We start from the raw sequence: 12,256 nt of genomic DNA, 5'->3' as shown, positions 1-12,256 counted from the left end.
AATGGAGAAGGCGCCTCCGTGTCACGTGACGGGCGACCCGCAGCTTTGCCCTCCAGAGCACGTGGGAAGATTTTTTTCCCCCCCTCCCGTTCCTTTTGCGCGGGCCTGGCCACGGGGTCGTTCTCGCGAGAGGTGCGACTGCTCTCGCGAGAGTGAGTGGGCGGCGTGGGGAGGCGGCGGCGGTGGCGTCGCGGGCTGGGCGGGCGAGGGAGCATCGCTGCGCTGTGGCTCGCGCCACCGGGCGTTGCGGGCCGTGACGGGAGGGTGACATGCCCGGGAGCTGAGAGGCTGCGTCGCAGGGTGAGCTGGGCGGGGAGCTGGGAGCCAGCGGGCCAGGTCCAGACGGCGGCCGGCGCAGTGGCCTCGGTGCATGGGGCGCGGGCGGGAGGACAGTGCACTTTGTCCTCCGCAGCAGCATCCTTCCCTGTCAGCGTCCAAGCCCGGGTCCCCTGCGCTGCCCTGACCTCAGATGCGGCGGTTTGCATGGCTGTCACATAGCCCACAGGCTGGGCAAGCATCCGAACTGCGCTATCAAATAGAAAGTGGGCTGGTCAGACCACAGTGACAGTACAGCCGAACCCCCTGGTATGCTTTGGTGACAGTCCTTTACCTCTGCTTATGTCCTTAAAAAGAAAAAAAACAATCTCTGTTAGTTGGAGGTGGCTTATCTTTAGGCATTAAGCATTTCATGATGAGCAGGACTGCTGAGACCCATCGCTAATGGCCTTGGCACATACTGGAGTTAATATTCGCAGTTCTTTTTAGCTTTGTAATTATTCATATGCTTCCCAAACGTTGGTTTTCCTTTGTATCAGCTTACCTCGTTAGCAGTGTTATGTTGATTCCCAATTTTGTTATGTATAAAAATACTTAAGAATATCAGAAAAAATATTTATGCAAAGATCGTTTTGTTATCTTCGTGTTTGGTGTGTGTGTGTGTGTGCGCGCGCGCGCGCGTGTGCGTGTGCATGTGCGTGTGCGTATGTGTGTGTGTGTGTGTGTGTGTGTTTGGGAAAAGGCAGCCTAGTGCCTGGTATGATTGATGTCATTTTAAATAGCGCCTCTTAATCTTTCAAACTATAGGAACATTTTTCAAGGAATATCCTGGTTATTCATACTTAATTGTGTTTTCCAGGCAGAACTGTGAATCATAGGTTGGCAGTAAATTAAACAATTAGTTGTGTTCGTAACTGACTTAGGAGGGATAAAGGGATAGGAGGGAATTGGGGAAGAAGTGGGTTTATAAGCTAAGCTGTGGCTAATGTAGATACCTACAAAACTGCTAAACCGATCTGCCTAGAAAGGAATTGGCAGTATATACTCTGTGGCCAGTAATTTTTCTCAGTTGTTGAAGATACTGAAGTTGGAGCCCCATAATTATAGTGAGAAATTTGCTAACCTTCTCTAGCATCTGAATTCCAGAGCTGCATCTAGCAAACAGAAGAAAATCCTCTGGGAGAAAGAGTGGTACATTTTATTTTAATTCCAAAGATTTAGTGTCTGTGAAAGGAACTCAGCCAATTCAGACCATAGCGCAGCAGGTTGTCTAAAGGGAAATTTCCAGTATAAATAGGGGAATTCTAACCACACACAAAGATTTGAAAAACTTAGGTGAATGGGCAAAGGAGATAACAAAAGTTACCCTCCATTCATCTTGGGGAAATGAAGTTCTAACTTGTGGCAAGGGTTTCAGACTTTTAGGGCAATGGTTGCTTTATGTTTGGAAAGCAATTGAAGTAGCTTTGGATAGAGTAATTACTTATGTAAAGTGTTCTTTTTTCTTTTTGTGATGTGGTCCCAGTAGTAAAAAAATTAACCACTCAGAATTGAGTGCTGAGAGGTTAGAAAACTGTGTTTAGCTTGAGTAGTAGCTCAGGGCATACACATGGGTGTTCTGCCACAGGGGGAAAATGTGCTTTACCAGCTTAAAAGCAAATGGGGCAGATCCATATATTTTCTTTTTCTGTTCTTCCTTACAGAAATAAATTAATTGAAAATAACCTCCTGGAGATAAGCATTTAGAATGTATGGATTATTGACTGAACTTGACAGGAGGAAGCTTATTGATTTTGTGTTAGCTTTTGCCTTACTGGGTGCTTTTCCTTTGACCTTCCTTAATGGTTTGAGGATTATTTGGCTGCCAAAATAAAAAGCCATTAGAATTAGCATACTTGAAAAAGGCGTTTGTCTCATTTTTGGAGCACTGAGGCCAAGGTCCTTGTGATTCTAGCTCAGTGGACTGGAGACTGCAAAGTCATGAGGTTGAAGCCTATTAAGTTTTCTCTTAGTTTTCTACTACTAGTTGTTAAATAATGGTCTTCTCTTGAAACCTCTTGGTTTTTGTTTGGATTGCCAGAGTGCTCACATCAGACCCATCTTTACTTTGCATCATGGTTCCCACCGACCTTATCAGCTCTTAGTTCTACATGTCTCTATATCGAGAGAATGCCATGGTCATATTTCCTCTTCTTGTCAAGTTGGTTGTAGCATAGAGTAGGAGGAAGATGGGAATAGGAGATGGATGGTCAACTTTTCAGACTGCTTCAGCAAGGTCTTTAGGATGGGGGAGGTCTGTAGTTGGGAGGAAATGATGAGCACCTCTGGTGTACTGTATGTAGTATCTGGAGTTGGAGTTCTTCCCCTAAGCCCTGCATTGCACTTGGCCTCTGCTACCGTGAGTTGTAACCAGATTGAGTGGTTCCTTTCCAGGACAGGTTTTCCTGGGTTTGTTAGGTGACAGGCTTCTTAAAATTTATGTAAAGGGCATAATGATACCATGAGAATTGTAGATTCACATGTGTGAAAATTTTTCCTAGCTGGCAAATGGCAGGCACAGTGCAGAGGTATGACATGTACCTTTTGTTGCTGACTGTGGTCTGGGCTTCTGGAGTGTTCAGAGAAGAAATTGTCATTTTTCTTTTCAGTCTCATGCTAACCACATGTACTTAGAACTATTCCTTAAAAATTTCCACCACTTGTGTTTTATATTGCCACGTGTGTAATTGTGGTTCCCCACTGCTTTCTTTTCTTTTTACCTGCCTTGACTAATGATAGTAATTATTCCTTTAGAATTTTGGTTAATCTTATATTCTCTTCTACTGTCTTTGATCAGCTTTAAATTCTGAATATATAAATGATTCTTAAAGTAACATTTCCAAGTGTGATATTAGGTCTGCCTATTTATTAGTTGCTTTTTGGATACTGCCGTATGGAGATAAAGCACTGTCCTCCAGCTGTTGCAGAATCGTTGAAGGCCTGCGTTTCCTCTGCTTCTCTTAAGTTCAAACCTTAACTTCATGTTTCGCACTCCATTTAAATTACTCCTTATACATGCTGCTAGTATACATTATACTCCTTATAATGGCCTCTGTGCAGGCTTATATGAGTTCTCCCGTGAGCCAGGCAGCAGGCCTTCTGCATCAGAGTCACATAGTTTTGCTCTTGGCAGCAGGGGGCAGAGGCTTACTATATCTGCGATGCTTTTCAGTAATGTACTGTTGGAGTCAGGGAGTTACAGGTATACTGATAAAGAGAAAATTGTTCCATGGTTCCAAAATCTACCATGATTTTGTTTAGAAACCATCTTATGGAGGATAGTGTATAATATTATGAACATAACTGTATGGTCATTACAGCATGATCACATTGACAGTAACTCTTAAGGTTTTAGTTTGTATATTTTCTTTTTGAAGTTTTATTTACAATTGCTTTAGAGGGAGTTACAGTTCATACTTAATATCTGTCAACAAGGCCCTGATACTTGAAATACCAATGGCTGGCTGGGCTTAGATGTACTTTAGAAGAGAAGACAAACCTCTAATGTAGTTGAAAGACCAGTTAAATTTTTCTATGGCTGTCTAAAGGAAACAAATATGGTTAACTTCAAACAGTTCTTGTCTCAGTGACCCTGCTCACTTAGACATTCAGTGATGTCACTTGTTGGCATGTGTTCCTCAATTTTATATGCTTTACAATTTCATTCATCTTCCAGTTTGTTCAGTTCAGTAAATAATGGTTTTGGTTTTGATAAAGCCTTTGAGAAATGCAGAGAGATAAGTAAGGCCTGGCCTTGGAGTGTAAATGAACTCTTGACTGAAAGGTTTTCAGCTGTTGTATCTTAGCCACAGTTACAGACACTTCAGGATTGGCAGGGAATGTTGCTAGTAGTTAATGCAAGCCATAGATGTGTCCATTAAATTGTAGTACAAGGCACCATAGTCTCAAGTGCTAAAGTTAGCTTTGCTAGGTACATGAGATGGCTTCTGAAGAGTTATTTTCACAGCTGAGTAGGTCTGCTGGCATTCAGAGGAGAGATAGGTCCAGCCTACAGCAAAGACTGATCTAGCCATTGGTGCTAGCTATGAAAACCTATGGCTGTAAGAACAAGGTGTATCTTGTACATGCAAGAATGGGTTGACTTAGGAGTAAAATATAAAAGCCAGAAACTATCAGAAAGCAAGTGTCTTAGTCATTGTAGAAATGCTCTTTCTTAATATAATTGGCTATTGTTTTGGAAGGCAGTTAGACAGTTGTGGTATTTTTAGATTTAGTAAGTCAGGCAGCACTCTGTGCCTGAGGGAGGAACCACCGTGTGAGTCCTGCTTTGCCATGCTGTTGTCATGAGTGAGGCGTGCCTTAGTCTTACCTCTGCAGGAGAGGATGGCATCACCCTGTCCTTCCACTGCTCACTGTTAGTTCAAATTCGACTTACAGCTTTAGCTCAGCACAGCCTGGTTTGCACAGTACCATTTCACATGTGACGTAGCATCTAATGGCTGGCTTCTCACTGCGCACTCACCAATCCTTTGTTCTCTCTATTGTGCCTAATCAATTGCTGTCTTTAACGTGAACTGAGGAAATACTCTTTTATCACTGTTTTTACCCTTTCATCCTTCATTATTACTTTGGTAGGTCCAGGTTCCATCTGGTATTGTTTTTCTTTGCCTGAAGAGTTTCTTTTCATAGTTAATTTCTTGTGATCAGCTGGTGATGAATCCTCACAGCTCTGCTTAGTGAGAAGAAATTTATTTTGTCTTAATCTTTGAAAGATATTTGTTACTATGTATGGCTGTTCACATTTCTCTTTCTGTTGTGAGAACTGGTGATCGTTGTCCTGCTTCAGGCTGCTAGTGTCAGGCCTGCTGGCCTCCCCACGCTTCTTCCTCATTGCTGGGACATGCTCTTTTGTTTCTAGCAATTTGGTTGTGATTCATGTGGGTGGTTTTTAAAAAATGTTTTTATTACTGGATTTTCTTAGATCTGTCATTTTATTCATCAAATTTGGTATATTCTAGACCAATTCCCGACTGCTTTGCCTCCCCCCTTCTATTTTTAGTTCAGTCCCCCAACTGACTTTTGGGGCTCATTGTACCTATTTTTTTTTTCTTTTTTGAAAAACGATGCTTAATAGGTCCTGATGTTGTCGAATTGCCTGTTTTTAAATTTCTGTGTTTTGCTGTGATATTTTCAATTATATTATTTACAATTTCACTTCAGTATAAAATCTACTTTTAATGTATCTAGCATGTTTTTCATTTTAGAAATACCTTCTTTATTTTTAACGTTTTATTAATATAGGATTTACATAGTGTCACGACAGTTTTGTACATGAATATATTGTATTAATCATATTCACCCCATTAACTTATTATGTCCTCCCACTCCTAGTGACTCCCTTTCTCTTTCTAACTAGTCTCTTTTTACTTTGATGACTTTTTGGTGACTCAGTGAGTTTCAGTAGGCTTGCTTACATAATATAGGTGAGGAATTGTTTACAGGAGCTGCCTCATCAGTGGCTACAACACTAAAGGAAATCTCTCTTCCTCATCAACCATTTACTCCCTATTGATTGTTGGTGAGGGGAGAAGTCTCATGGGGCCCTACTTCATAGTTACTTTTAACGGTCTATAAATCCTCAGGGAAGGGTTGAGCCTTGTGAGTCTCTCCTTCTTTGAAATAGATGTTGATGGGCCCAGTCTTAAGTGAGTACAGCTTCTTTGAGTTCAAGAGTGCCATGCCAAGTCATGCAGGGAATACAGCATTCCATCTGTCTCCCTTTTGTTGATGGTCTCTGAATTAGAAGGGTGGTGCAGGTCTCCTGAGCATTCAGTAGTCAGTTATTCATACCATTGGCTGATCACTAGTTTGCATTTACCACCGACTATCATTGATCTGTGGAGTTAAACAAGAGTGATTTAGAAGATAATTTTATGGGCACATCATTCTGTAAGACTATAGCTGTAGCTTCCTTACTAGGGCCCATCACCCACCAGCTGTTGTGGATTGCATGAAAGCCTTTGGTACTGCAGTACCAGATGTGAACTCACTCTTGTTCCATTTAGAAAGCCATTAGTTATTCCCATAATTTGCCCTTATTGCATCTGTGGGCAGATCTTGCCTGGCAGGTTAGTAATGTAGTACAGATGACTAAGCCTGTTTATGAAAATCCACCCCAACAGCCTACATAGCACTCCAGCACTAACCAGCAGGGAGGGCTAACCAGCAGGGAGGAAGCTTCTATCTCTTCCATGTGGTATCTTCAGTAATATGGTCCACCAGCAACCATCAGCAGTAGCAGTTACCTCTACTATTTTGGGGACTGTAGAACCTCCCTAACAACTCATTAGGAGGTATCCTACCCTGGCATTGAATTGTTCACGTAATAACCTGTGCAGGGTACCTCTTCCTACTTAGTTTTATCAAGCATGTGTATGGCATTTTTTGTAATCTTTGGTTTTGTGGACCCTTGGCCTCATTCTCTCTCCCTTCTCCCCAACTACTCCTTTCCCTCAATCTGCTCATCTGTAGGCTCCCCTTCTCACATTCCCAGAAGTTCTGTTTTAGTCTGGTGTCTCGTGTTTCTCTCTTTATCATGATTATGTTTCCTTACCTTTTGAATGTATGGAGCAAAATGGTGTATTAGTCAGTTCTGTAGAGGAATAGAATTCATTGAGTGTGTTTATGTGTATTAAAAGGGGATTTATTAGTGTGGCTTACAGGATATGGGCTGGCTGGGCCAGAAATGGCTGATCCTAAAAACCCCCAAAAGTCCAGCAGTTGTTTATTCCTTGATGTTGAGTGTCTTGGGTGGTCTTTGGTCTATGCTGGTATTCTGCAGAAGTAGCCTCTAATACCAGTGAAGCAATGCCTCAGCAACAGGGTAGATGAACTTGGCAGCAGGAATGAGCAAGCAGTCAAAAAAGCTTCCTTTTTTCAAGTCCTTTTATGTAGGCTGCCGCCAGAAAGTGTAGCCCACATTTAGGATGAGTCTTCTGCCTCATGTGACTTTGATTTCGGGGATTTTCTCACCTCAAGTGATGTAAACAAGAAAATCTTTCATAGGCATGTCCTGCTACCTGGGTTTTCATTGATTGCAGATGAAATTACGCTGACAACCAGAATTAGCCATCACACACCGTAACACTGATTCATGGTCTCTTTCTCCCCTTTCCAGTGTATCACTTCTAAGTGTGCAGTTGTTGCTCTTTTTTCTCTCCCTGCTAGGGTCAGATTTCCCTTCTTTGCCTGTTGTCTGCCCACCATTAAGTTTGTTGTTATTGCCTCGTGGATGTGCACTTTTCCAGAGAGCTGGCTGTAGATGGAATATACAGTTAGATTATTTGTACTCTGTAGGTAGGGTTGTGTCAAGGCCCATGTTAAAGTTTTGTTAGTGGTGATGTGATGCTTGGATTTCCTAATGTGGGAAGCTTCTGTGGAGGCTGCATGTTGTCTGATGGGCTCCAGGAGTTTTGCTTTTCTCTTGTCTGTTGGTGAGAGTCTGAAGTCTTCAGTATTGCTGGTGTGCTGCTCTTGGGTCACTTCTCAGCTCAGGCGCTGACAGTTACAGGAGACCTTCCCTCACACTCTGGAGCACTGCTGTCCTTGCATTTTTCCTTAAGGTTCTGTTCTATAGCATGAGCCAGCATTGTCTCCAAAACTTACTGTGACTGCCAGACTGCCTGGCTTTGCTGTCCTGTGTTGTGGCCTGGAAGTAGCTGGCAGGCAGTGCTTCCTTTCTGAGGTTTCAGTTACACCCTGCATTGCTGTTGTCTGAGTTTTTTCTAGAGAGAATAAGTGTATTTAGCTCACTTATTTGGAGACTGAAAGTCCCATATTGAGGAGCTGTACCTTTCGGCCCCTGGTCAGGGCTCTCCAGGTAAATGACACATAGTAGATAACATCGTGGCCTGAATGTGTGCTGGGGAAGAGACCGAGTGGTGGGGCTGGAAGCCAGAGAGCTGGAAGGAGCTGCTTTGTAACAGCTCTTGAGTGCTTGTTCTAGTCCAGTGGGAGCCAGAACTGCCATGGAGCAACAGTAATTCATTTCTGATTGCTGTACCTCCAGGGCCTAGAGGACCCCAGAGCCCAAGTCTAAATATTCCACTTTCTCTACCATACTGGTGACCAGCTCTCTAGGATGTGAGCCTCTGGGGACAACCCCCGTCCAAACCACAGCAAAGATACTTAACTGTAATACCTAGTGGAGCATTTAGATAAGAGGGACTGAGACTAAAGCATAGGACTGAGCTGAAACTCTAAATTAGGGACTCTTAACACTGGCCAGCTTCATTTTTATACATTCTTTTAAGGGAGAGGTTGTGAGGGTTGAGGGAAGATACAAAGGGACAGGGAGATGAGTGAGATTGGGGTGCATGATGTGAAATTCACAAAGAGTAAGTTTTTAAAAACCCATTACTAATATATAGGTAAAAACCCTATATATTTATAGGGTATATACATGTATATGTACATGCGTATGTATACACACATTTATACATAGTTACATATTTTACACTGAATGGGATAATGTGTACATGCTGGAAATGACACTATCTTATTTGATAATTCATCATCTTCCCGTAAATCAGATAGATTTTGTAACATTAAAAAAAAGAAAGCCCTCACTATCAGTTTCCAGCACTGTCTTCAAGATGTTTCTTAGGCTTGTGCAAACATTCATACATGATGGCGTCTGTCTGCTAATCTGAAGTCATTTGTAGCATTTTGCAAACCTGCTTCTTCACTCAAGCGTGTACTATTTATTTTCCCACAGCTGGGTAATAGATCATATGGGAATTTATTTAAATCAGTGAAATACTAGATTATTTTTAGGTTTTGTTTCTGTCCAAGTGACAGTGACTAGTGACTAGTCTTGCACTGTATTTTGGAAAAGCATGTATGCAGGGAGGTTTTGAAATGTGAAGTAGCAGGATCAGAGTGCTCGATTTCTTCAGCTCCTTGCGGCTCTGTTCTTTGTTCTTTACAGTTGTTTCTCCGTTTTTTTCATGTTTCTTTATACATTTTGTGATTATTAAAAAATATTCTAGATATGTATGTACAGTTGTTTGTATTAAACTTGGTTTTCCTGATGAGTATTGTGTTTGTGCTGTTCCTCAGGGGATTTGCAATTTTTTTTTGTTTGTTTCTTTTTCTTAGAAGAGTGCCATGTTATTCCAAACTGGTTCACTTTTATATTGCACAGATACTCTTTTGTTAGGTGTTTGGTTTGAGTTAAATACAACGTGACATGGCCTTGTGTCTCTCTCCATGATGATAATGGACTTAATACCTGAAACTCTAAGCCCGCGGTCAAATGCTTTCTTTTATAAGAGTTGCCTTGGTCATAGTGTCTCTTCACAGCAATAGACCAGTGACTAAGATCATGAGTGGTCACATTGCTCACACCTCTGTAGTAAAAGTATGAAAATATAAAATTGGAGCTTTACTAAAATTTAGCCTTTTTAAATTCTGAGGACTAGAATGAAGTTGTGCTGAAGACACTGCCTTGGAACCCTCAATTAGCTGTGCCTTTGAAAAACAGTGTGGCTAACTGAAGATGATTGGAACTTACGTGAGCTTTTCTTAAATACTTACTACTGTAATTTTCTGCATTTTGTTATTTAGAATTTGGTTCTCTACTTTTAGCCTTTATTGTAATCAGATATTTCCCACCCAGGCCCGGGTCCAACAGGACCACTGTCTTCTCACTGTCCTCAGTGTGTGGTGCAAGCTGCCCTTAGTGGGCGGACAGCTTGCACACTGAGATAGAGTAGTCAGCTGGCTGCATAGTGTTTGAGTCTGTTGATGTCCCCAAAGTCTGTATGACAGTATCAATTAAAAGTTAGTTTTAATTTGAGAGTTTTGTGTGTAAAGTGTATAATTCTACAGGTAATTTTCTGAGTTTTACTCATTGGCATACTCCAGATAAGGATTTGTTTTCGTTCATCTGTCATTTTATAATATATGTACAAACTTCACATTCTCATATAGAAGTTTAAAGCCTTCTGTTGAAGGGGTAATAATACCTGCCCCATTTAGTGTTGCTTCAGGGACAGGTGAGTGACTCTGCTATGGAAATGGATCCCTTCTGTGACAGTGTCCAAGTTTATAAACATTTTCCAATTGTCTTTGTTAAGATTTGCAGCTGAGAGGAGCAGTGTGATCTAATGTAAAAACAAACTATAATTGTAACTCTAAAAATATTTTGTAATACTTTTGTATCTCATTAAGGTGCCCATATTCATCTGCTTTTCATTCTCCCACCCCCACATACCTATCCATGGTGCTAAATAAGCTTGTAGGTCTTAGTATTTGTGTTCAGACTTTTCTTTAAATGTCTACATTGAAGAAATTCTATAGTGTAAAGTGCTTGCTTGAATCACAAAGATGAATAAATACGTTTTCTTTTACTATGTCTCCTTTAGGTGTTCTGAGGATTTACTCTCTAACAATATCACACATCACAGTAATACAGTATGGCAGCTTTCCAGCCTTTCAGGAATAGTCACGCAAAGAGTAAAGCATCTGTCCGAAAAGTAAGTCCATTACACTAGGATGCTTTCAGTGCAACTTTAAAATATGTGGGTTTGCCCTTCAGAGCTCTCAGGTTCTCAACCACCAACCAAAGAGCACACATGGAGGGACCCTCGGCTCCAGCTGCATGTGTAGCGGAGGATGGCCTTGTCAGGCGTCAGCAAGGGGAGAGGCCCTAGGTTCTGTGAAGGCTCAAAGCCCCAGTGTAGGGGATGCAGGGTGGGGAGGTGGGAGAGAATGAGTGGGTGGGTGGGAGCATCCTCATAGACGCAGAGTGAGGGCAAATGGGAGGGGGTTTCCAGAGGGGAAACCGGGATGGGGATAATATTTGAAATGTAAATTACTAAAATATCCAGCTAAAATAAATAAATAAATAAAACAAAAATGTGGGCTTTTAGAGTTTTTAAATGAATCTTAGTATTTATATAAATTATAACTTAAAAATACTATGAAGATGAATGTGTATGGAAATAGTGATGTTAAGTCATGATTGTAATGATTTTAGAGACTTAGAGACTTTTAAAAAAAGATGGAAAAGGTGTGTGAAGAAGAAATAGGGAGGAGGTACTGTACTGTGATGATTTTAGTGTCTTTTAGTGACTTCTGTGTTCTCTCGAGATTGCCCCATTAGTCTTTGAGCACTTCTCTGTGTTCTGGCATGGTTTGTTTGTACAGCCTCTTTGCATGCTCTCTCTGTCCAGCATCTAGATCTAGACATTTTCCAAGGAGCTCTGTTTCTTCTAATTGCTGGTTAGTGTTTGGAAACCACAATCTGAGTGTGGGATCTGCTCATTGCTACTTGAGGGTTATTGTTTCTAAGACACTGCATTAGAAAAGGTAGTGTGTGTGTTTTAAAGAAATATAGACACATCTTTATAGGTGAGATTGAAATTTAACATTACATACTTTTTTCTTGAATTCCTTAATATTATCTCTTAGATTACAGATTTGAGTTAGATGAACTTTTTGTAGTTTGCTGTTTGTTGGCTTTATATAAAATGTGAGGAGATTAAGTGAATAGAATATAGCTTTCAGGATATAGTGGGTAGAAAAGATATACATAAGAATATTGTAATCACAATATGTTATAAAACAGTTCAAGTGATCTTAATCTGCAAACAGTAAAGGAGGAAACTAAAGAGTGGGAAGAATCATCTTCAGTCTTGGTGTAGATAGGGTTTCTATAGGGCAGGACTGTGGTCTGAGGCATTCCCACAGGCGACAAGAGCAGGCCACATATGAGAAGAGGAATGTTGGAGTTGGTGGGAAGTTCGTGTTGCCTTTCTGTCTGACTGTAATATTCATTGTCTCCAAGTACTTGTTATTTTTGACAACTTCTTTCCTTTCCCAGACATGGGGTCTCTCACCTGCTTTCGGTTAAGTCCTTTGTTCTTAAGGGAGGAGTAATTGATGCTATTGTGCCCGCCCTCTTCTAGCCACACCG

General features: G+C 41.3%; 1 protein-coding gene across 4 annotated transcripts in view; it reads left to right on the top strand.

The window, feature by feature from the left end:
- Positions 1–209: 209 nt before the first annotated feature.
- The window catches only part of AKAP11 (A-kinase anchoring protein 11), a 44,069-nt gene continuing 32,022 nt past the window's right edge, over positions 210–12,256 (top strand). For 3 of the 4 annotated variants that reach the window (XM_080916806.1, XM_080916805.1, XM_080916803.1), the window contains exons 1-3: positions 220–300; positions 9,759–9,850; positions 10,704–10,814. In XM_080916806.1, coding sequence (XP_080772932.1) covers positions 10,755–10,814 — 60 coding nt within the window. In that variant the 5' untranslated portion in view covers positions 220–300; positions 9,759–9,850; positions 10,704–10,754. Of the gene's footprint in view, positions 301–9,758; positions 9,851–10,703; positions 10,815–12,256 lie in introns of all 4 variants that reach the window. The other variant, XM_080916804.1, reaches the window with a different exon arrangement.

This window comes from Micromys minutus, assembly GCF_963924665.1.
Source record: "Micromys minutus genome assembly, chromosome: 5".
Taxonomy (NCBI): domain Eukaryota; kingdom Metazoa; phylum Chordata; class Mammalia; order Rodentia; family Muridae; genus Micromys; species Micromys minutus.
Note: the sequence above shows the minus strand (reverse complement) of the source record. Positions and strands in the feature narration are given on the sequence as shown.